Source organism: Phascolarctos cinereus, unplaced genomic scaffold (genome assembly GCF_003287225.1).
Source record: "Phascolarctos cinereus isolate Bilbo 61053 unplaced genomic scaffold, phaCin_HiC Scaffold_726;HRSCAF=1367, whole genome shotgun sequence".
Lineage (NCBI taxonomy): Eukaryota > Metazoa > Chordata > Mammalia > Diprotodontia > Phascolarctidae > Phascolarctos > Phascolarctos cinereus.
This window is the reverse complement of record NW_027556098.1, coordinates 98263303-98288909: the sequence shown is the minus strand read 5'-3', so window position 1 is coordinate 98288909 and position 25607 is coordinate 98263303. Positions and strand designations below refer to the sequence as shown.

The following is a 25607-nucleotide window of genomic DNA, read 5'->3' as shown; positions in this document are numbered from 1 at the left end:
ATAATCTGATCCCTTTGTTAAATGATTACCCTTCAAATGCCTGAGGAATCCAAGGAATTATTATAAGAATCAAATGAAAGAATGGATATAAATTGATGTTATTATTGTTATCATTATTATTATTAAAGATATATTTTAATCCCAGCTCTCTTTGCTACCTACGTGACTTTGGGCAAGTCACTTCACTTCTAAGATCTTAGATTCCTCATTTATATGCATCACTTATGGACACCCTACCCCATTCCCATGGGGATCCATATACACCCAGACAATCTACTCCTGTCATAGGATGCTCAATGGTTGGTTCTACATCAACTCAAAAGTGTAGCACACAAGTCCCCACCAATATGCTTAGTTTTATTAGTTAGCCAGAAGACATAGTTAGTTTGAAATAAAGATCCTTAATGAAAAAGATTAGTAAGAAAAATAACAATAGAACATTCCCCAAAAAAGTCCTGGGGTGCAGGAGTGGGGCACACTCTCCCACAAATATATATATCAGCAGTGGAAAAAGTAGAGACAACTATGGAACTTGTGTGGGAGTGCACATATGAAGGGAATGTATTTGACCCAGGCCACATATGTGGAGGGGCCTGGGGAATACACGTGTCAATATTGAGTGCATGAACAGTTGGAACTCACAGTTCCAACATTACAGGGCCACTGATTTCTTCAGGGGGCATCATACTGTTTCACTGGGCACTGCTCTATTCTGGGCCTGTTCCCCACTAGTTTTATCAAATGAGATTATTTTTTTTAAATGTTCAGCACAGTGCCTAGCACATAGTAGGTACTTAATAAATATTTATTCCTTTCTCTTCCACTCCCTAGTCACTATTAGGCATGGTTCTGCTGGATGTATGAATGAAGAGACTTCCCCTGCTACCATGTTCTGGGTTTTAGCTAATCCTTCAATTTGAGATTACCTCTTTCCCATAAGAGAAGGAATGGTCTCTGTCATCATTCATTTATCTTAGAGCCCTGAGACTTAAGCTTTAGATCTTTTAAAGAAGAAGGCAGATCCTTCATATATCTAGTAGTCAGACTAGGAAGAAATTTATGGGAAAGTCAGCCATTTTCCGTGATGAGTATGATCTCTCAAGTTCTAGAGCCTTAGCTGGTTGTGGCTTTTTCCTATGCAAGCAGAGTCTCAGTCTCTAGAGGGCAATTTCTTTTGGAACATACACTAGCTATCTAAAACCCATGGGCATTATGGGCTTTTCTTTCTGCTCTCCAACAACATAGGTTGTGTGTCAAGGCTCTACCCGTATTAGAGTTAGGCTTCCACTTTAACTTCCAGTCAATTTCTGATAGCTAACTTTCACCCCTTAAAATCACTTCAGGAACTGCCTTTCAAGAAATACTTAAGGGCTACCTGAGTTTAAGGCTCCATGGTTTTTCTTGGCCCTCAAAAATCCTTTGATACATCATATAGATAAGACACAGTGGAAAAAGAAAGGACAAAACCAAAAACAAAATTGTGGAGCCATGATGAGGCTTTGCTTTATACTGTAAATTTTTTGTTTTGAACTCCTACCCTTACTATGTGACTAGGAAAACAACTTATGCAATAACAACATTGTAAAGACAAGCTTTGAAAGTTTTAAGAACTTTGATCAATGCAATCACTATCCATGACACTAGAGGACCAATGACAAAACAAGCTATTCTCCTTTTGACAGAAAGTTGATGGATTTAGGGTGGAGAATGAGGCATATATGTACACACACATATATATAATATGTATATATTTTAACTTACTCAGTAAGAGAATTTGTTTTGATTAACTATACGTATTTGTTCTAAGGAACTGGCTTTTCTTTTCTCTTTTTATCATTGGGGAGAGGGTAGGAGGGAGAAAAAACAAATTTCTGTTAATTAAAAATAGAGAAATTTAAAAGATATTTAAAAAGATATTAAAAGAAATTTAAAAAATAAGTTGGTGCGTTATAAAGCACATTGATTGCTTTCCTATTGTTTTCCATTTTCATTTCACTACTATGCTTCAGATCTTCATTTTTGCTGTATGATTGAGATTCTGCTTACCTTCCACCCTACCCCACTGCCACCTTGTAAACTGTCCCAGGAAAAGGGAAAAATTAATTGAATAGAAATCTCTAAGATCTGGTTTCCACAAGATTATGACATAGGGCACAAATGCCAATGAGCTCAGATTACATTTTTAATACAGAAACTGACCTCCCTAGTATGATACTGAGGAATCTCTCTGTGAACTAGACTTTAAATTATTTTAACAGAAAGTCTGGCTTTTAACTTCTGGTGTAATTGCGGATTTTCATTAACCTAGTTGATGCCCTCCAGGCTAGACTTTCTCTCCTTTTGTTGCCTGGCCTATAAAGTGACTGTAATTATTATTACTATTAATAAGACATTTACTGGGACACATTAGTGTACTAGTAATGACATGTTACTGCACACGATCTAGCTGAGCCTCCATTAAAGTGTAAACCTTCGTACTATGATCTTTTTAAGGGCAATGACCTAGAGCTTCCAGTCCAGTAGGCTCTTGATAAATTCTCATGTGATGAGGGTGATTATGATGATAAGGAAATAGTCCCAGCACTCAGCCAACTTCGCTTTCTAGAAATATAATAACCAATTAACATTTTTATGGACCGTCCATTGAATGCAAAACTCTGTTCTAAGGTACAAAGGAGAAGAGAAAGAAGACCAAATTTAGTGCCAAAAGTGCTTAGAGATCATCTAGTCCTAGTCCTTTATTTTTCAAATGAGGAAACTAAGGTTTAAAGTCCAGAGATGTAAGTAGCATGGGATGAATAGGGGATTCATCTTGCTCCAGAGTCCCTGGAGGTGAATGTGTTGTCCTTATAGTATGTACTGCTAATCAGACAATTGTGAATCTAGAGGATGCTACTAGAGGATGCTACTGTACATCAGGGTGCTGGTATAGATCCAACCACTGTCTTGTTATTTTACTAGTTCATTTTTGATTTATATAAAATAGAGGTACCTAATTCCCCATGAGTTCTGTTGTTTCTCCAGACTCTTTTCCGTTCTCCAGGTTTATTTTGTATTTCTTGCCCTTACTTATTTATGAAAACAAAATAATTTACATTGAATATACAAACTTTCAAATGAAAGTAACCCAACCAAGGGCGAAGCTGATTTTTCTTCATCCATCATTCTTACTACAATTTAAGAGGACCCAACCTCATAAAAGAAAAGCCAAATTTTGACTACCTGGTGCCATTGTAGCTAATGATCTTGTTTCTTGGGGATTTTGTTTTATTTGGGACCAGACTCAGGTTTCATGTATATAGGAAACTCCCAAAAGAATGAAACTTCCTCTACCAGTGTCGATCAGGCCCTGCTGTACAGGTTACATAACCTTATATAGTCTCATGACTCCAGAGTTGCCTGTGACATTGAAAGGTTCATTGACTTGTCCAGGGTCACGCAATAAGTATACGGCAGAGTTGGGACTTAAAACAAGTCTTCAAACTACAAAGCCACCTCTTCCTGTTTTAGTTGTAATAATATCCGTAGGCTGGGTAAGCTGGGGCTCTCCCTGCTGGCTACACTTAATTTAGATCACTACAATCTCATCTCCAGTGGCAGACAGGCTGAAGAATCAAACAATAAATCAGTCAATAAGTGTTGATTACATACCTACTATGCAGCAGGCATTGTTCAGGTAGAAAGAATGAAATAATCCCCACTCACAAGGAACTTAGTCAACAGCATTTATTAAGTATTTACTATGTGCCAAGGCATTGTGCTGAGCAATAGGAGTATAAATATAAGCAAGAAGAAAGATAGTCCTCAACCTTAAGAAGCTCACATTCTAATGGGAGAAATATATTAAAGGGGAACTGAAAAGGGGATGGCGGAGGAAGTAACCAAGCAGGAGCATGATGGTGTAGTCCAGAGAATGAGAGATGGATGGTCGGGGGCCTTTTCCCAAAATAGAGATTCTAGGAAGAACCCATCTAGAATGGGAGTTCTTCATGGGCGAAGAGGTCTATAAGAGAAGAGTCAGGAGGCAGCTGAGACACAGTAGTAAAGGCCTGAGACTCAAGCATAGCTGGTCTAGAGGCCTTACATAAAATGGAGGTTCCTGAAAGAACTTAGCAATGGAAGAAGGAGCCTGCAGGAGCAGTCAGGACAAAAGCATGTATGTAAGTATGAGTGTATATGTGTGTGTTTGTGTATTTGTGTATATGTGTAAATATACATATGTATTTATATACTATAAAGTGAATAAATACAAATATACCCAAAGTAGTTATATACAAGATGGTTTGGGAGGGAAGGGTCTGGAAGTTGGTTGAAACATGAAGACCTTTCTGTTTGGTTGAAACAGAAAGGTCTTCATGCAAAAGAAGGCACTTGAGCTGCTTCTTAGCAGAAGACAGGCAGCTAGGCAGCACGCTGGATAGATCACGAGCTTGAAGTTAGGAAGACCTGAATTAAATCCACCCCCAGCCCCTAACTAGCTGTGTGAGCCCAGGCAAGTTGCTTAACTTCTGTCTGATTCAAGTTTCCTCATGAGTAAAATGGGAATAATAATAGTAAAAGTACCTACCTCCCAAGGTTGTTGAGAAGATAAAATGAAATAATTGTAAAGCACTTAGCATAATGCCTGGCACATAGTAAGCACTATAGGAATGTCAATTATTATTATTATTGTTATTATCATTATCTATGAGGCAGAAAGAAGGAGAAAAGACATTCTAGGCATGAAGGTTGTGCATATCTCTTAGCTGATCTATTGGTCAGACAGGTTTGGATGCTCTGTATTCAATTCAGGTAGTATCGATCAGGACCATAGACAACTGGCTCACCCTACCCCAACTTGGATGGGGGCTTTATGCAAGAAAGCCAAATCGCCATTGGAATCTTCTTTAAGACAATAAAGAGAACAGCCAGAATAATTGGAAACATTTCACCAAGTCATCCCGTTGGGCTACCTACAGATTAATAATTAATCAGGAATTTGTATGATAAGCGTTTTCCAAAGAGTCCTATTTCATATCCCTGAAATCTTATGTAGTCACGGCCAAGGTAAATTTCATGTGAAAATTTCCCACAGGATAACTTGAAATTATTAAAAATTTGCAAGGCATTAGTCATAGTATAGGGAACACAGAAATAGACTTGAAGTTGGGGAAAACTGGATTCAAATCCTACCTCAGATACTTACTTGATGTGTGAACCTGAGCAGGTCATCTAACCTTCCTGAGCCTCAATTTCGTCTTCAGATCAGTTACTGGAGAGGACACTAGACTTGTAATAAGGAAGACCTAGATTCAAATCCCACCATGTTTACTAGTTATGTGACATTGGGCAAGTCACCTAATATATCTATCCTTCAACTATAGAATGAAGGGGTTGGGTTGGATGACCTCCTGGGTCTCTTCCATGACCCCATGATGATAGATTTAGTTCCCCTCAGGTCAACAGCCCCCTCCTTGTCTCTCACCTCTTCATGAGGTCTTCTATGAAGCAGCTATATGGAAAAGATCTGGGGGGGTAAGTGTACTGCACGCTCAATACTAGCCAACAGTAAGCTAAATACTAGTCATAACCCCTCTCCTGAAAGCTAATTGGATGTTAGCCTGCATTAGAGGGGAATAATGTCAAGGACAAGGGTGGGGACAGTCTTGCTGTGGAGTATTGGGATTTATTCTAGGCACCACATTTTTTGTAACCTTTGTGCCAAAGAATTTCATGACATAAAGGGCTCAGCTACTCTGAGAGATGTTTTCACTCTTAATGCCACCCATAACACCTGGAAAAATATACACACATATACATACACAAATAAACATATACACACACATATACATACACACAAATGTTAGCTTCTGTTTACTGAGACTAGATCTTATATTGGGAATTTGCAAATCCCAATATTACAGAGGAAAGAAAGTTTTATTTAAAAAAAAAAGAAAACAAGAGCAATCAGAGAATGAACAGAAACCTGGGAAGACATCTACAAAATGATGCAAAGTGAAGAGAGCAGAATCAGGAGAATGAGTCACAGATGACTAAAATTATGTAAAGAAGTATAACTTTGGAAGACTTAAGAATACTGATCACGCAATGACAAATCATGATTTTAGAAGACTGCTTTCCTCTTAGCAGAGAGATGGTGGATGAGAGGTTCAGAAGAAGGCATATTTGTTCAGACTTGGCCAGTGTATGACTTTGTTTTGATCAACTATACTTTTATTGCAAGGTAGGGCTTTTATTTTGGAGGAGAGTTATGGGAAAGGAAATAATTGGGTAGTGATAGTAATGGAAAAAAATTATATCAATGAAACATTCAAAAATACACATAAGGGAGGTGAGGAACGAGGGTTGGCAGTGACATATGTCTCCTAATCCTGCCTAACAAACAGTTTTTGATTGGCCAGACTCCCTGACCACCTTCCCCTATATCCCCACTCCCAATAAAGAGTCAAAGCATTTCCTTGTAGAGAAAAGCTAGGGTGACAACTGCCATCTTTAATGACTTACAATGTGTTTAATATTACAGGGTCTTATAGAATCTTAGAGCCAGAAGATAACCTCAGAAATCAGCTAGTATGGCCAAGTTTTGTAGTATGCATGTGTTGTGCATGTATTACATATGTATATGTGATGTGTATGTGTATGTATATGTGTATGTGTGTATGTATATGTGTAAATGTGTGTATATACATACACACATGCATTTATACATGTGTGTATGTATATAGGTATGTATATACATGCACACATGTATATACACACGTACACACACATATATACATGACTAAGAATTTTTGGCAAGGGGTCATCCAGTCTTTGCTCGAATTCAGGCAGAGGTGTGCTAGCAAATGTTTTGCTGGTTCTTTGAAAAAAAAATGTAGCTATGACATTTGTAAGATTAATTTGCATTATTGACATTTTCTTTCTTAAATCTAGACAACTAGCAAAACAATGAATCAAGCTCTGATGTGTAGCCATTATCCAAAGTAAAAATGCTCACACTGAAAATTTAACAATGGGAAGTGGTCTGAGCTGCCTCTGGCACAGCCCAGGTTGAAGATCCCTAATGAGGGAAGCCCACTACCTTTCCAATCCTTTTTGGTTTTGAATAGTCCTAAAGTGTTAGAGGGTTTTCCTTATGTTGAACCAAAGCCTACTTCTCTGTTTCTTCCAAGGAGAAAAGGACTGATCTCTTTTTGATGAGACACTCTTTCAAGTATTTGAAGACAGTTCTCATTCCACACAAAGTCTTCTCTTCTGGAGGTCAAACTCCCTTACTTCTTTTTGTCAATCCTCACTTGACCTATTTCTAAGGCCCTCAATGTCCTGGTTGCTCTCCTCTTAATAGCTTCCACTTTACTAATGGCCTTCCAAAAATATGATGTGAAGAACTACATACAATGCTCCAAATGTGGTCTGAATGCAGGAGAGTACACTGGGACTCTTCTTCATATTCCTGGATATTATGCATCTATAAATACAGCCCAAAATGCCATTTGCTTTCTTGTTTACCATATCACAGTTTGTTTGATGGAGTCTGATGTTCACTAAAATGCTCAGGTCTTTTTTTAGACAAACTTCTATCTTGTGGAATTTGTTATTTAACTTATGAGCAATACATTTACATTAATTAAATTTCACCTCCATATTATACCATGCCAAGTTCTTTCTGGATCCTGACTGTTACACTTTTAGTTCTTCCTCCCAAACTTGTATCACCTGCAGATTTGACAAACATATATGCCTGTAAACATGTCACTGAAAAAAAATGTTAAACACCACAGAATCAAACACAGATTCTTGGAGCCCTCCACCAGACACTTTTCTGCAAGTTAACATTAAATCATTAATCACTACTCTTTGTGTCTGGCCATTCAACCAGGTTTGAAGTTTATTGTATTGTGCTATCACTTAGCACTCAATTCTCCACCTCTCCCACACACACACACAAAAATAACATGAGCACCCTTTTAAAAAATGATTTTCCTGATTCTAATTTTTAACTGATTTATTTATTTTTACTTTTCAACATTCACTTCCACAAGATTTTGTGTTCCAAATTTTCTCCCCATCTCATCTCTCCCCCAACCCCAAGACAGAGTGAATTCTGAATACCCCTTCTCCTAATCTGCCCTCCCTTCTATCTCTCTCCCCCTTCTCTTATCCCCTTCCCCTTCAATTTTCCTGTAGGGCAGGATAGATTTCTATACCCCATTTCCTGCATTTCTTCTTTCCCAGTTGCACGTGAAAACAATTTTTTTAACTTTTGTTAAATTTTCTCCCTTCCTCCCTCCCCACCCACCCTCATTGAGAATGCAAACAACTCAATACAGGTTACACATGTGTAGTCATGCAAAACACTTCCATACTAGTCCTGTTGTGAAAAACTAAGTATATTTCCCTTCATCCCATCCTGCCCCCCCCATTTAGTCTATTCTCTCTTTTGACCCTGTCCCTCCTTCGAAGTGTTTGCTTCTGATTACCTCTCCCCCAATCTGCCCTCCCCTCTATCATCCCCCTGCTCTCTTGTCCCCCTCCCCCCCGCCATTCTCCTGTAGGGTAAGATAGATTTCCATACCCAATGAGTGTGTATGTTATTTTCTCCTTAAGCCAAAACCAATGAGAATAAGATTCATTCGTTCCCTCTCACCTTCCCCCATTTCCTTTCCATTGTAAAAGCCTTTTTCTTGTCTGTTTTACGTGAGATAATTTACTCCATTCTACCTCTCCCTTTCTCCTTCTCTCAGTATGATCCTCTCTCACCCCTTAATTTTATTCTCCAGATATCACCCCTTCATCTTCAACACACCCTGGGCCCTCTATCTATCTATCTACATACATACATGCATATGATTTTTTCCCTCCAACTACTCTAATACTGACTCGTGAGTTACAAATATCATCTTTCCATGCAGAATATAAACAGTTCAGCCTTAATAAGTCTCTTATGATTTCCTTTCCTGTTTACCTCTTCATGTCTCTCTTGAGTCTTATATCTGAAAGTCAAATTTTCTATTCAGCTCTGGTCTTTTCATGCTTGAAAGTAATCTATTTCACTGCCATGTCCATTTTTTCACCTGAAGGATTATGCTCAGTTTCCCTGGGTAGGTGATTCTTGGTTGTAATTCTATCTCCTTTGCCCTCTGGGAATATTATATTCCAAGCCCTCTGGTCCCTTAATGTAGAAGCTGCTACATCTTGTGTTATCCTGATTGTGTTTCCATAATACTTGAATTGTTTCTTTCCAACTGCTTGCAATATTTTCTCCTTGACCTGGGAACTCTGGAATTTGGCTACAATATTCCTAAGAGTTTTTCTTTGGGGATCTTTTTCAGGAAGTGATTGGTGGATTCTTTTCATTTCTATTTTACTCTCTGGTTCTAGAATGTCAGGGCAGTTTTGCCTTGATAATTTTTTGAAAGATGATGTCTAGGCTCTTTTTTTGATCATGACTCTCAGATAGTCCAATAATTTTAAAATTCTCTCTCCTGGATCTATTTTCCAGGTCAGTGGTTTTTCCAATGACATATTTCACATTGTTTTCTATTTTTTCATTCTTTTGAATTTGTTTTACAGTGTCTTGATTTCTCATAAAGTCACTAGCTTCTAATTGCTCCATTCTAATTTTTAATTTTATTAATTTATTTTGATTTATCAACAATCACTTCCATATGCTTTTGAGTTGAAAATTTTTCTCCCCTTTCCTCCCCGCCACCCTCCCCAAGACGGTGCACAATCTGATATAGGCTTTACATTTACATACCCATTAAACATATTTTCGCATTAGTGAAGCTGTAAGTAAAAATTAAAACCAATAGGAGGAACCACCAGAAAGATGAAACAAAACTCAACAGAAGGTAAAAATAAGTGATAGCAATTCGACTTCCATAGTTCTTTCTTTGGATGTGGACAACATTTTCCATCCCGAGGCCTCTGGAGATGTCTTAGACCCTTGTAATGCTGAGAAGGGTTCAGTTTAACAATCTTAGTCATTGCATAACATGGCTGTTATTGTGTACAAAGTCCTCTTGGTTCTGCTCACTTCACTCAGCATCAGACCATATAAGTCTTTCCAGGTTTTTCTGAAGTCAGCCTGTTCATCATTTCTTATAACACAATAATATTCTATTACATTCATATACCACAGCTTGCTCAGCCATTCCCCAATTCATGGGCATCCTCTCAATTTCCAATTCTTTGCCACCACAAAAAGAGCTGCTATGAATATTTTTGTACATGTGGGTCCTTTTCCCATTTGTTTGATCTTTTTGGGATATAGCCCTAGAAGTGCTATTGCTGGATCAAAGGGTATACACATTTTTGTAGCCCTTTGGGCATAGTTCCAAATTGTTCTCCAAAATGGTTGGATCATTTCACAACTCCACCAACAATATATTAGTGTTCCAAATTTTCCCACATCTTCTCCAACATTTATCATTTTCCTGTTTTGTCATGTTGGCCAATCTGATGGGTATGATGTGGTACCTCAGAGCCCATTCTAATTTTTAAGGAAGTATTTTCTTCAGCAAGCTTTTGGACTTCCTTTTCCATTTAGCCAATTTTGCTTTTTAAGGCATTCTTCTCCTCATTGGCTTTTTGGACCTCTTTTGCCATTTGGGTTAGGCTATTTTTTAAGGTGTTATTTTCTTTTGTATTTTTTGGGTCTCCCTTAGCAAGCTGTTGACTTGGTTTTTTTTTTTCATGATTTTCTTGCATCACTCTCAGTTTTTCCTCTGCTTCTCTTACTTGCTTCTCAAAATCCTTTTTGAGCTCTCATGTCCTGGGACCAATTCATATTTTTCTTGGAGGCTTTGGATATAGGATCTTTGACTTTGTCGTCTTTTTCTGGTTGTATGTTTTGATCTTCTTTGTCACCAAAGTAAGATTCTGACTTCTTTTTGCACTGTTTGCTCATGATTCCAGCCAATTATTTGACTTTTAAACTCTTTGTTAAGGTAGGGGTCTACTTCCAGTGTGGAGAATGTACTGTCTTGAGCTTCAGGGGTTTTGTGCAGCTGTTTTCAGAGATACTTCTAGGGACCTGTAAATTTTCAGTTCTTCCAAGGTGCTATGAGGTGCGAGGTGTTTACTCCTTTCCTGGCCTGTGCTCTGGTCTAAAGCACTCTTTTCTGTCTTGGAACTGTGAGGAGGATTTTCTCTCCACTGCCACTACAAGCTCCACCACACCAGCACTGCTCCTTGCCCCAGGACCACCACCCAGAACTGTGACCCAGATCCAAACACAGGCAAATCAAGAGAATCCTGGACCAGCAAAGAGATCCCTACAATCCCCCTCTGATCAGCCACTTGATTCCCCCTCAGTCTATGGGCTGGAATCTCCAGAGGCAGTTGCCGCCCTAGGCCAAGCTTGGGGAATGGGACTGGGACCCCACTTCTCTCTCACCACAGATGCAGACTTTTCCTACTGACCTTCTAAGTTGTCTTTGGCATTCATGGGTTGAGAAGTCTGGAAACCGCCACAGCTGCCTGCATTCAGTCCTCTGAGGCCTGCTCCACGTTCACTGCGGCCTGTGTGCCCACACTGAACTGCGTTCCTCTCCTAGCCTGGTGTGATATACCTTTCTGATAAACCATCCAGATTGTATTGGGCTGGAAATTTGTTTCACTCTGTCTTTTTTGTGGGTTCTGCTGCTTTAGAATTTGTTTAGAACCATTTTTTATAGGTATCTAGAAGGGTTGGGGGAAGAGCTCAAGCAAGTCACTGCTTTTACTCTGCCATCTTGGCTCTGCCTGATTTTCCTGATTCTAACTAAACTATATTTACAGCATGCTCTAATCTACCACTTTTATAATCCTATTCAAAAAATAAAGGAAATAAGCTTACCTTGATACAAGAATAATTCTTACTGAAGTCATGAAGAAACCTAGATGAGAAGAGGCATAGACTCATCAGTCATGTAATTGGAACATATAAGAAAATGAAAGAAAGATTAAAAACATTCTCCATAATTATCCTATAAATCAGTAAATTCCCACTTTTGTCTATCCCATCATAGTTCAGAGAGGAAGCTTCCTCTCTTTCCTTCCACCTGCAAACTGGGAAAACCAGCACAACCTCTTGGCAGCTACGAGGTCCATTGCTCATAGCTTTTGGGTATCATTTACATTTGGCTACAGAGATAGCAGCCACCAATGTCCTCCTGCTTCGTATCTGACAACTGGCCCCAACGTCAATTTGTGCTTTTGCTCCAGGTTAACTCTCCACTTTGCCCAACTCAGCTGGCAGTCTACTCATTTTATTTAATTCTGGGCTCTGGATCTGGTCAAATCCACAAATTAGGATTTCTTGATATTTCTACCATGTGGCTTGGCTTCTGATTACTCCTCTTAACTCTATCTTTTTCCCCCTTTTTTTTATTATGAATTTGAAAAACATAAAGAAACATTAACTATATTCCAGTATAGAAGACAGAATGAGAAAGCAAGTCTTCTTACGGAACCATGAATCTCTATTTTGTACAGCTTGAACTTTTTAAATAACCTTTTTCAGATTTAACATGTTAGTTAAACTACTTCCCTGTTTGTATCCTCTTCTGAATTTTCTTCTGCTCTTTCTTGTGCATTTTTAAATGTTTATTGACATCTTTTTTCTTTTTCTTTTTTCGCATCAATATCACTATGAGCCCCATGCCCTACCTTTACCCCATGATTCCACTACTATGAAAAAGGCCTTCTTTTGTAACAAATAGGTACAATCAAACAAAACAAATGCACTTATTAGCCTTATCTGAAAATATATGTTTCATTCTGTTCCTCTGCTAAGAAATGGGAAGCATGATTCACCATCAGTTTTCTGGAGTTGTATTTGGTTATTGCATTGATCCTAGTTATTAGCATAATAGTACCTCATTCCATTCATATTTCATAATTTGACCATTTCCCAATTGATAAGCAGTCACATCATTCCCAGTTTTTTGCTCTAACAAAAACACCTTCTTTAAATTATTTTGGTATATATGAGTACTTTCCCCTCTGTCTTTGGTCTTACTGGGGTATATGCTTATAAGCAGTATTGCTAGGTCAAAAGATATGGCCAATTTAATGATTTTTGAATATAGTTCCAATTGTTTTCCAAAATGCTAGGATCAATAGTACATTAGTATGCCTATCTTCCCACAGTCCCTCCAACAATTGTCATTTTTCTTCTTCATCATCTTTACCAATCTGATGAGTATGAGGAAGAACTTCTGAATTATTTTAATTTGCATTTAACTTATTAGCTATGAAATAATTTTATGTGGCTATTAAGAGTTTTCATTTTTTCTTTTAAAAACTTTTTTCATATCCTTGATTTTTTAAAATTGGGAATGGTTCTCATTCTATATTTGTATCAATACATGTATATATAATACAATGCTATATGTATATATGTTTATATATACATACATGCATGTATACATATACACATACAAACATATACAGATATATAGCATTAGAACTTTGTCAGAGAAATAAATATGCTGTGAAGGTTTTCCACAGTTAACTGTGTCTCTTCTAATTCTAACCTAACTACATTTGTTCAAATCTTTTCAGTTTCGTACGATCAACATTTTCTGTTTTATCACCTGTAATCCTCTCAGTCCCTCATTTATTCAGGAATTCAACCTCTATCCATAGTTGTGAAAGGTATCTCCCTCAGTGCTTCTTTAACATGTTTATGATACTTATATCCAGGTCGTATAATCTATTTAGAGATTGTTCTGGTAGAAGGTATTAACCCTCTCTTCACAGTGACCAGCAGTACAGGGTATCACAAAAACTTAAAAGTGTTCGCCCCATCAGACTTGAATCAGATCATTGAAACCTGAGGTCTCACAGGAATGTAGTTCTTGATGGAATGGACATTTCACTGTTGTATTTCACTTTGAGGAGTATAGGGCTTCCCTTCATCTCAGCCCTTTTACACAAAAAGGAAAACCTTTGGAGGCTTACAAAAGGTTGTGATCCAAGTTTGCATTTTGTAGGAACCTCTCCTCTCAACATAGCAAATAGAGTGAGCACAGCGTAGCATAATTCACCTATCTGTGATCCATACTACCTGAAGCTGGTTGATGGATCGCCTGAGCTCAGGAAGGCTGAGATGCAGTAGTGCTAAAGGCAATCAGGTGTTCATATTGAGTCTGGTACCAATATGGTGAGCCCCTAGGAGGGGGGGCACACCAAACTGTCTAAGGAGAGACAAACTGACTCAAGTCAGAAAATGGAACAGGTCAAGGGTTTTGTGCTCAGCAGTGGTATCAGACTCATGAGTAGCTATTGCTCTTCCAGCCTGGGTGAGATAGGGAGTCCTGGTTCCCACTCCCTTCCAACTCCCCCACAAAAAACATTTAAAAGTTAGCAAATACAGGTTCTAACTTTTGCTGTTTCATCAAATAGATGTTTGATCTTCACTAAGCCTCTGTGGGTTTTGCTTTTCTCTGCCATAAAATGAAGACTTGCAATTAATTAATCTCTAAGATCCTTTCCAGATTTGACATTCTATGATTCTATTTTGTTCCCTCTCCTGCCCTTAATTTCAGTAGACAAACAATGATTTGTCATAAACTAAGTCATCTGTGTCCCCCATGCATTGCAAACTTCTATGAAAACTTAAAAAAAGAAAAAAAGGAAAAAGATAATAGGCAATGGAAATCAGTAAGATATAGCTCTATACCCTGTGCTAATTTGTCTGATTATGTAACAGGATAATGGTAACCGTAGTGAAAACAGGATCCGTCTCCCAGTGGGCAGTTGTTTTCCTGAGAGGCTTTGGATTGTTGAACTACATCCATGCGGCTTTGTTCACAGCCGGCCTTGGCTGCCCCAGAGGCCCCTGTACAGATTAGCGGGGCTTCCTGTTTTAGAACAGCAAAACAAGAGTGGTCATGCTCCTCTCCAGGTTATGTTTGCACAGGGCTGGTGGGCTGGAATGAAATGCAAGTACAAAACTCTGTGGTTACGCACGGTGCCTCATCATAAAATGTCAAGCGTTCTTACTGAAATGCTGCCTTGTGCTGCCTACTGCAATTCATCATTTTGATGACATTTTAAATGTGATGATTGAAATGAAACTCATAAAGTGAAACAAACCATTGTTGAATGAAAGGTTGTTATGGAAACCTGGGAAGAACAGTCTATAATAGATTTGCTAAAGCTCTCCAGGAATCGTGCACCTGAGTTACATGTGCAAACTAACACAGGTGCCTTGTATGTACCAGGCTTTTGTGGATAATTTTCCAGTTAACAACCATGAGAAATGGACTTGGAAATGCTTAAGGAAGGGGCTGTGCCTGGGGCTTTCCTTGGAAACCACAATGTAGCCTTCTGTTTCTGAGGAGGGTGAGTCAAAGCTTGAGAGTACCTGTTCAGGAATTGCTGGAAGGGCTTTTCTGGGATGGGGATTCTAGACTAGTGCTAAATGGGAAAACCATTTGTTAAGTACTTTCTCTGTGCTATACACTGTACTAGACACTAAGGGTACAAATATAAAAGTGACAGTCCTTGACCTCAAGAAGCTTACATTTTAGTAAGAGGAGACATCATGGCTAGAGAAATTGTGGCCAGGGAATTGACTTTTGATTTAAAGAGTTACAAGGATCATGAGTGGGCAGACAGCCAGACTGTCATGCTCATTCTAATTGCAATTGAAATATTGATTTCATTATTGTTCCCAAAACAAGACATGAACAGAGATCATGATAGGTCCTCCCTGGTTTCTTGTGGATGCAAGAATTAAGTAGGAAACATACTCTGGAGCAGTTTAGATATAATGGCTTGGGTGAGCCTGCAGGATAGCTCAGTCCTAGAGTGAGTTCCAAAACTGAGTTTATACTGACTTAGTCTTTGGAGGTCAAATAGAAAGATCGCTTTTCTAGGTGTGAAGACATGAGGTAGAAGCAACATAGATGGCAAAGGGCCTGGATAGGCTCTGGAGGGCTGAATGAGATGTGAAATATAGTCTAGGGCAGGCTGGCTGTAAAAATAATGTCCTCCATTGAGCAAAGTGATCCTCACTAGGCCTTGAACTTTACGAAGCATCTCTTAAAGGATTGCTAAAGAAACAACTGTGGCTAGACTTACATTTTGAGAGATCTATATTCAAATCCTACCTCTGAGACTTAGCAGTTGCATAATCTCTCAGACCTTCACTTTCCACATCTTTAAAATGGGAGAAGATAATATTTCTAGTACCTACCTCTCAAGATTGTTGTGAGAATCAAACAATAAACATTACCTATAATGCACACTCAGGTATAGAAATCTATTTTACCTGACTGGGAAATAGGAAGAGAAGAAGATGAGAAAAAGAATGGGGTGGGGAGTGATAAAAAGGAGGGTGGATTAAGGGAGGCAATAGTCAGAAGCAAAATGAATGTTTGAGGAGAGACAGGATAAAAAGAGAGAGAAAGATAAACAGAAGAAAATAAGATGGAGGAAAATAGACTCACAACTGTGAATGTGAATGTGATAGACATGTATAAAATGGAAACAGATAGCAGAATGGATTAGAAACCAGAATCCAACAATGTTGGGTACAAGAGACACACTTAAAACAAAAAGAGACATGTACAGAGTTAAAATAAAGGGCTCAAGCAGAATGTATTATGCTCCAGCTGAAGTAAAAAAAGCAAAGGTAGCAATCATAATCTCAGAGAAAGGAAAAGTGAAAATAGATCTAATTAAAAGAGATAAGAAGGGAAACTACATTTTACTAGAAGGTACCATAGGCAATGAAGTAATATCAAAAATTTTTTACAGCAAGTTTTGCTGAGAAAGGCCTCATTTCTCAAATAATAGGGAATTGAATCAAATTTATAAAAATAAGAGCCATTGTCCAATTGATAAATAGTCAAAGGATATAAGCAGACAATTTTCAGAAGAAGAAATCAAAACTATCTATAGTCATATGAAAAAAAAATGCTTTGAATCACTATTGATTAGAGAAATGCAAATTAAACCAACTCATACCTATCAGAAATGATAAATGCTGGTGGAGATGAGGGAAAATGAATACACTAATGAATTGTTGGTGGAGTTGTGAACTGATCCAACCATTCTGGAGAAGAACTTGAAACTATGCTGAAAGGACGTATAAAACTGTGCATACCCTTTGATCCAGGAATACTGCTACCAGGTCTATAACTCAGAGATCAAAAAGGGAAAGGACCTATATGCACAAAAATATAGCAGCTCTTTTTGCAGTGACAAAGAATTGGAAATTAAGGGGGATGCTTAACTAGGGAATGACTAAACAAGTTGTGACACAGGATTGCAATGGGAATACTGTTATGCTATAAGAAATGATGAGGGGATGGCTTCAGAAAAAACATAGCAAGACCTATATGATCTGATGAAAAGTGAAGTGAGAGGAACTGGGAGATCATTTTACACAGTAAAAGCAAAATTATAATGATTATCAACTGTGAAAGACTTGGCCACCCTGGTGAGTACAATGATTCAAGACGATTCCAAAAGACTCATGATGAAAAAATATCATCCACCTCCAGTGAAAGAAGTGATGACCTCTGAGTGCAAACTGAAGTATAATTTTCTCACTTTATTTTTCTTGCTTTTATTTTGCCATGTGGCTATTATGGAAACGTGTTTTGCGTGATTTCAGATGTGTAATTGATATCATATAGCTTGACTTCTCAGTGCGGGTGGAGGGAAAGAGAGGCAGAGAATTTGAAACTCAATTTTTTAAAAAGAATGTTAAAAATAAATAATAAATTTAAGGAAAAAACCATCTAATTTATCCTGACGTACAGGATAAATAGGAATCGAGATACGTATGCAAAGTGTTTTTTCATATTTTAAATGACTGTATACATGTTGGCTATTATTATTATCCCCTTGCTATTAGGGGGTAAATAGTGACTGGAGTGAAGCAGGGAGGAGTAGCTGGTACTGAGTCCTCAAAGTCCATATTCATACAATCATCCTTGATTCTCACACACACACACACACACACACACACACACACACACACACACGCACACAGAGTCAGGTATTGCTTTTTAATTTATTTTTTCTTCAATGCTGCCTTGGATATTAATTTTCACATCATTTCAAGGTATACACATATTAGGGATGAAGAAGCCATTCTGTGTTTTGCCTCTAGGCCCTAAACAGCCCCAGGGCAGCCCTGCTTGGTAGTAAGGGACAAAGATTAAGAAGAAGGAACCAGTAGTAATACAGAGATGGCCCTGGGGTGAGAACAGAATGCTAAAGTGGGAAACATCACTTCCAAGACAAACATTACCCACTTCTTAATTTTGCCAGAGGTCAACCTTGCTTTAGAAAATATTGTTCCATAGCTTTATAATAAACAGGCTGTGATCTATGGGTCAGAGATATAGGCCAGAGGTAAGGGCTTGTTATCAATAAAGGTCTCCAGCAGTAATTTTTAATTTATTGAGAGGATATGAGCTAGGGCTGATAAATCATGGCACATAAAAATCCAACCCTGTACCTGCTGAATGTGTATTGCATTTTGAAGATGAGGCTATGGAGAAACAGCACGTCAGTCAGCCTCAGAAATCGAGGATTCTGAGATTGTCTAACGTTGTCATTACAACTGCTGGTGAGGTGCACAGGTGCCTATTTACAGATCTGTTTGAAAAAAAAAAAGATGTAAAAACTCAGGACCTAAGCCAGACACACACATCATTATGTTTTCTGAGAAGCCCTGGAATGAGGCTTTGTAACGTAGAGCGCTTTATTTCCAAAGTAAAAGAATCTCTTACGCCACAACTTGATTTCATAAAGTAGGACTGGGCAGCCTCGATGCTCCAGAGAAAGTGCTTTGATGGACCTCTTGCTATCATGCCCTTCCTTCTCCCTCCCTCCTCACCTTCAAATGCCCTTTATCAATCCAATTTCATTATATGTAAAAGTAGTCCACCAACCTTAGAAAGGTATACTGAATATCAGAGAGTACTGGGCCAAAATATTTATAGGGCAAGGGACTATGGATCAGGAAGGCTACTCAGAGAAGTATGGTCAAAAAGAATCTGTTAACTTGAACAAATCTACGATGCATCCCTGTATAAACTATGCTTTAGGTCTTTAAAAAATAACTCTCCTCACATCTGCTTCTAAAAGATACTAAGCATCATTACTGCATCTGGTAGATTCTTTATTAAGGAATAAGAAGAAACATATCTTAATCTGCTTTTCAATGCTTAGGCCCCTAAAAAAAATAAGTAAAACTCAAAAAAGGGGGATGAATAAAACATAACCTCTGAGAAGGTGTGTAATGTAATAGAGATGACACTGGACTTGGAAAAGCTAAAAAAGACCCGGGTTCAAATCCCACCTCAGACTTTTAGCTTGACCTAGGGCAAGTTGTTGGGGGGAGAGGGGAGAAGAAGGCAGTGAGGGGGCATTTATTAAGCACCTATTATTGCCAGGCATTCCAATAAGTGCTGTTTTTTCTTTTATAAATATCTCATTTGATCCTCTGAACAAGCCTGCAAGGGAAGTGCTGTTATCAGTCTTATTTTGCAGTTGAGGAAACTGAGGTGATCGGAGGTTAAGTGACTTGCTTTGGGTCACACATCTACTAAGTGTCTGAAGTTGGATTTGAGCTCAGGTTTTCCTGGGGCTCTGTCCACTGCCCCACCAGTGATGTCAGTTTCGGTTTAACTCAGGTTAATTTCTATAGGGGGAGGCTCTTGACTGGAACACCGAATTGATCTGGGAGTTCTGAGAGGCAGAGCTGAGGAAAGGACATTCCAGGAAGAGAGAGACATGGGCAAAGGCATGTTTTGGAGATGGAATGTTATGGCCCAGTAAATGGGCCAAGTTGGCTACAGTATAGAGTGTGCCGGGCAAAGTAATATGGAAATCTGTGTGGAAAGACAAGCTAGAGTGAGACTGGGAAGGGCTTTAAATGCCAGAGGAATTTTGTAGTTTATCATAGAGGCAATAAGGTTTTTCTTTCCATGTTTCTTTCGAGGGAATATATGAGTACCTTCCTTTTAAAGCCCCAAGGAAAATTGACGCGCTGGGTTCTTTATGGGATTGTATAGTATTGTGTTAAAGGTCCTGCTTATGAAAGATTACTATCCAAATAAAAGCCGACTGCCCTGGTTAAACATCCATTTCCTTTTTTGCCCCTCCCTTTCTGTAGGATGGATTTATCGACTTTTTAGAGTTTATTGCTGCCGTAAATTTGGTTATACAAGGGAAAATAGACCAGAAACTGAAGTGGTATTTTAAGCTCTATGATGCCGATGGAAATGGATCTATTGACAGAAAGGAACTACTGAACATCTTCATGGTAAGGCTGTAAATGTTCTGTATTCTGGTGGTATGGGACATTATATAGCAAGTCAGATTTTCCCACCCGATGGAATCAATGATGTTTCAGGGCGTCCTCCCAGGCAGTTTGGTCTTACATAAATGAACATTCTGAGTTGAGGGAGACAGCGCTTGCCAAAGCCACCAGAGGGTACCAGGCATTTGCAACTGCAAATCTGTATTTTAACACTGGAGTCCATTCCAACCTTCACTAATAGAGCATAGAATTTTCATCAACATCAAATAAATGAGCTGGCAAGAATTAACATTGGAGGGAGTCCCTAGGACTGACGTAAATGAAGACAGAGTGGGCAGTTGCCTATATGGTCGAATTAGAAGAATACCCAAGAAAGGTTGCCCTGCTCCAAAATTCCTCCTTCTCAGATAGGTTTCATTGCTTGAAATAGCTTTCCTCAGGGCTGCTGCATGGAAGATAGTTTTTATAATTCAATTAAACAAACATTTATGAAATGTCTTATATGCACAAAGTATGTTTTAATTAAATTTTACTTTTTTCAATTAATAAAAATTATTTTCTCTCCCTCCACAATAGGAGAAAAATAAAAGATAGCAAAGACAAAGCCCCTGTAACAAATGTGCAGAGTCAAGCAAAATATGTCAAAATTCTATTTTCTCATTCTGTACCCTGAGTCCAACATCTCTCTGTCAGGAGGGAAGTGAAATTCTCCATCATTGGTCCTCTAAAATTGTATTTGATTATTGCATTGATCAGTTCTTTAATCTTTCAAAGTTGTTTGTCCTTACAATGTTGCTGCTACTGTATGAATTGTTCTCCCTGGTTCTGTTCACTCTGCAACATGAATCTTGCCAGGTTTCTCTGAAACTGAACCTTCCATCATTTCTTATAACCCAATAGTATTCCGTTACATTTATATACCATAATTTGTTCAAACATTCCCCATTTGATGGACACCCTTCCCTTCTTATTTTCAAATTCTTGCAAATAACAGCCTAAGCTACTTGGGTTACAGAGACAAAAGCTAAAAAATTTCTGCTCTGAAAGGATTATGGACCTGTGATCTCATTAGTGTAGGGCAGAGGTGTCAAACAAGCAACACTCTCAAGTTAAGTCCAAATCAGATTAAAATGCTTAAAATGGGAAATATTTAACAAAATGAATAAATGTACAATATTATATAGACAATGCTAATACATCATTTCCTAAGTTGATATGCTGCCTGCATGGATCCTTGTGTATGGTTTAGTGCCCCCCACCCCCATTTCTATTGGATTTTTGCACCACTAGGATAGGGAACTCCCAGAAAGGAAAGTGCCTCTACCAATACAGATAAGCAACTGTTCTGCAACTTGTAGTCTTAGAGAGATGTCTAGGGGAATGAGAGGCTGTTGTCTTGACTTGGCCAATATGTGCTACAGTCAGAAATTTTAAACCCATATTTTCCTGGTTTCCAGGCCAGGTCTCTATCTGACACTCTTTGCTGTCACTAATTTAAATATACTATATCTTTAAGTCACTAATATAGATGAATATATGCATAAATGTATATGTATACATATGTGCATATATACATATATGTGTTATGTGTGTGTGTGTGTGTGTGTGTGTGTTATCTCCCAAACCAACTTTGCTACCTGGAAATGCACTCCAGAATTTTATCATCAGAAATATTGGGATGAAATGTTTGTCAACTCTGACTCTAACCCTCACCTTAACCCTAAATGCACACCTCCAACTCTTTTTGCCTCTGACCCTACAACTCTAACCCTGCGTAACCCAACCCTAACCCTAACCCGACTCTAACCCTAATCCTAATAAACATTTTTATTTTTGAAATGTGTTCTCTAATTGAAATATACTCTCAGCAACATTTCAAAGGATGCCTGTATGTTCAATAAGTGCCATATAAATAGGAAATATATTGTTGGCAGCCCTAATTAAAATTATTACATTTTTACGAAGATATAAGCACAAGATCATAGGATCCTACATCTAGAAAGAAGTTCAAATGTCATTAGTCCAACTCCTTCATTTGATAAATGAAGAAACTAAGGCCTAGGAAGTTTAAATTACTTGCCCATGTCTTATTTAACATGGTAATATGACAGGGGTGGAATTTGAACCCAGATCCTCTGAGTTTGAGCAAGTGTTCTTTCTACTATGCCATACTATCCCCCTATAGAGTATTGATAATGGCAATTCCAACTTCCCCTTGCCCAGTGATTTTTCCTTCCCTGTCCTAGAGACCTGAGGTCTATTATCCAGTGGACAGGGCATTGGGGAAGTGAAACAAGTCCTGCTATGTCTGGGCAATAGATGGAGGAAACAAGGTCTTGTTCCCATCTCTCACAAAATCTCCTTCTCCTATCTCTTTTCCCTCCTACACCCCAGATCCAATGACAAGGGGTAGGTGGAGGATTTGGGTCACATTGATTCATTACCAGCACTCTAGGATGCCTAAGAACCATTTTTTTGATTGGTGGGTATTAAGAGCTCCTAAGCAGGCTATACTCCACTCTTTGTCAACCAGAGCATGGAGGCAATTTGAGTTCCTGTCATCAGTTGTCATTTTAACATGTTTTTTTTCTATGTTTTGGGGACCTTGACTTAATACCTTCAATATTATTATGAAACAATACTGAACAGAGGATCTAAATTCAGGGTATGCCTCTACCTACATCAATGCTTTTCAGCTCATTCTTCAGCACCCTAGTAAAATTTTCAGAAGAGTCAGCATTGGTAATTCTAGGTCACAACCAAAAGAACAAGGTCCAGAATGAAGGACTTGGAGATAAAATGAAATTAACTAGGAAGTTACTAGTAACTTAGTAAGTAACTAACACCAGGGAAACAGCCAATGAACAAAGTAAGAAGTCATAGTTATAAGTAAAAAGATAATGCTAAGGAGGAGTTGAGAAACACACCATAAGCCACACAAAAGACTTGAATACAAGTCTAAGCTATTCTTGTGACTCTCTACATGAATTTGGACAATTTGGCTAATTTCTTCAGGTCTCAGTTTCTCCATATGCAAAATGAATTTATTAGACCAGAAAGCTAGGGCTAGAAGTGACCTATTTCCTTCCAGCTAATATTATATGAAATTCTTAACTTTTTTTTGAAACCATAGTTGTTCTTTATCCTCTGTCTCCTTTCAAGTAGTCATAGGCCAGTAACTGGGTCTGTTGAGTGTGCTCCATCCAAGAGACCTAAATATAGATTCTTCCTATTGAATTCTACTTCACAGAGTAGTATCTTACTTCACAAGGTTGTTATGAAATTCAAGTAAGGCAATACACATAAAATGCTTTATAACGCTATTATATTTTATTATTGTTATTATTATTCTTTACTCTTTAAAGTCAATTTCAAATACTATCTCTTCTCTGAAGTTTTCCTGGTTACCTCAAGTTGGTAATGACTTACCCAATTACAATTTTTTTAAACTCTCTAATGCATTTTTCATGTAATGTGCATTACTGTTATCTGTGTTAGTGTCTATTAAATGGTAAATTCTAGGAAGGGAAGGAATTACTGTTAATAATTTGTTAATAACGCCTTTTCTTGAAAGGTAGCATGTTTCAATGGAAAGAGCTGAATTTGGAGTCGATGGACTTGGGTCTGAGATTTGGCTTCACAAATTACTACCTGTATAATCTCAGATAAATCACTTAATCTCTCCAGGCATAATTTTGCTCTCCTATAAAATGAGGAAGTTGGATTCAATGGGCCTCTGAGGCCACTTCCAATTCTAGATCTACAAGTTAAGCTTGGCATTTCTCCTAGAAACCTAACGAGGGTGGGACTGCCACAGCTTTGATCTAGGCTGGGGTGTAATAAGGCATTTTCTTCCCACAACAGTCTAAATATCCCTGTCATCGAGCTGTAAGCTTCAAGTTGACCCCATTCCCTGGTTTGGTCCACCTGTAGGAAACAGGAGAGGAATTCCAGGCCTTACAAGGGCAGATCTCTGGGCATAACTGAACCCACAATTGGATTCCCCTCTGCACTTGTGCTAACCCACCCCTGGCTTTTTTTTTGCAACAAGTGAAAAGCTTTCTAGTCACGACCTTGATCTATTCCATACCTCTTAGTAAATATTTGTTAAATAATTAAACTTCACCATCTTTAAGAATAAGGGGGAAAACAAGGAAAATCCCAATAGGAAGATCCTTGAGAGACCAATCTCATCTAATTGAGTATTAATCAGTGTAAGGAAGTTGAAAGGGGTGATAAAGATGGGACAAAAGCAATATTTTACGAGGGTAACATCAGCAATGATCTCAGAGTCCCTAATATCAAAGGTAACATATTAGAATATCTAACAAATGTATATATAACACCTCTTCCCTATTTGTGTTAATTGGGCAGAGACAGAAAGGCTTTGGAAGCTACAGATATGTAAGGGAAGCCAGCTGCTTAATAGGTCTCTGATTTCCTGCTTGCCTCCCTAGAGACTTTGGAAAGAGAATTTTCCTTTGGCCAAGATTGGGGTCTCCTCTTCGTTTAATTTCTAATTTTGCTCTCAGGCATAGAGATCACTCACGTGTGTATGTTTTCTGGCATAGTCTAATCTGCAGAATTTCTCCAATTTATAAGTGGGCTTAAGTATCTCTTGGTACATATGATGTTCTTTTCTATAAACTGATGTATAGTGTGTAAAGGACAAAGCCAGCTGCCATAAACTGAGAGCTACTCTTTCCCCTTACAGACTAGTGACCAGGGAAGCAGCTTTCGTTCGGAATCTATTGTACAGCTAAAACAACAATATTTAGGGGGGCAGATAAATATCGTTCTAGTCTAGAACCCCACTTAGAGACTGAAGAAAAGAGTGTCTAGCCATGTTCTTTCTCATGCACCTCTCAAAGAAGGAATCACAATCTCTCTTGAAGAGGAGTGGTCCACAATAGATATATCTATTCACTCCACCTCTGAGCTGCATTTGAGACAATCCCTAATTCCGTTTCTAGAGGCAGCTAGGTGGCACAGTGGATTGAGTGCCAGGCTGGAGTCAGGAAGATTGATTTTCCTGAGTTCAAATCTGGCCTCAGACACTTATTAACTGTGTGACTATGGGCAAATCACTTAACCCTGTTTGCCTCAGTTTCCTCATCTGTAAAATGATCTGGAGAAGGAAATGGAAAACCACTTCACTGTCTTTGCCAAGAACTCTCTAAATGGGATTATGAAAAGTCAGATGCGACTGACTGAAAAACAACTGAACAACACAATTCCATTTCTAATCCTAACTGTAACTTTAATCCTAATTCCATTTCTAACATTCCTCCCCCGGGGCGTATATTTGAGTTGATCGCATTTATTTCTG

The 25607-nt window shown here is 38.4% G+C and overlaps 1 protein-coding gene across 1 annotated transcript in view; it reads left to right on the top strand.

Annotated features, from left to right (window-relative positions):
• GUCA1C (guanylate cyclase activator 1C) overlaps nucleotides 1–25607 on the top strand; it is a 53145-nt gene that overhangs the window by 11905 nt on the left and 15633 nt on the right. Inside the window, exon 2 of the mRNA XM_020999848.2 lies at nucleotides 20132–20281. Coding sequence (XP_020855507.1) covers nucleotides 20132–20281 — 150 coding nt within the window. The remainder of the gene's footprint in view (nucleotides 1–20131; nucleotides 20282–25607) is intronic.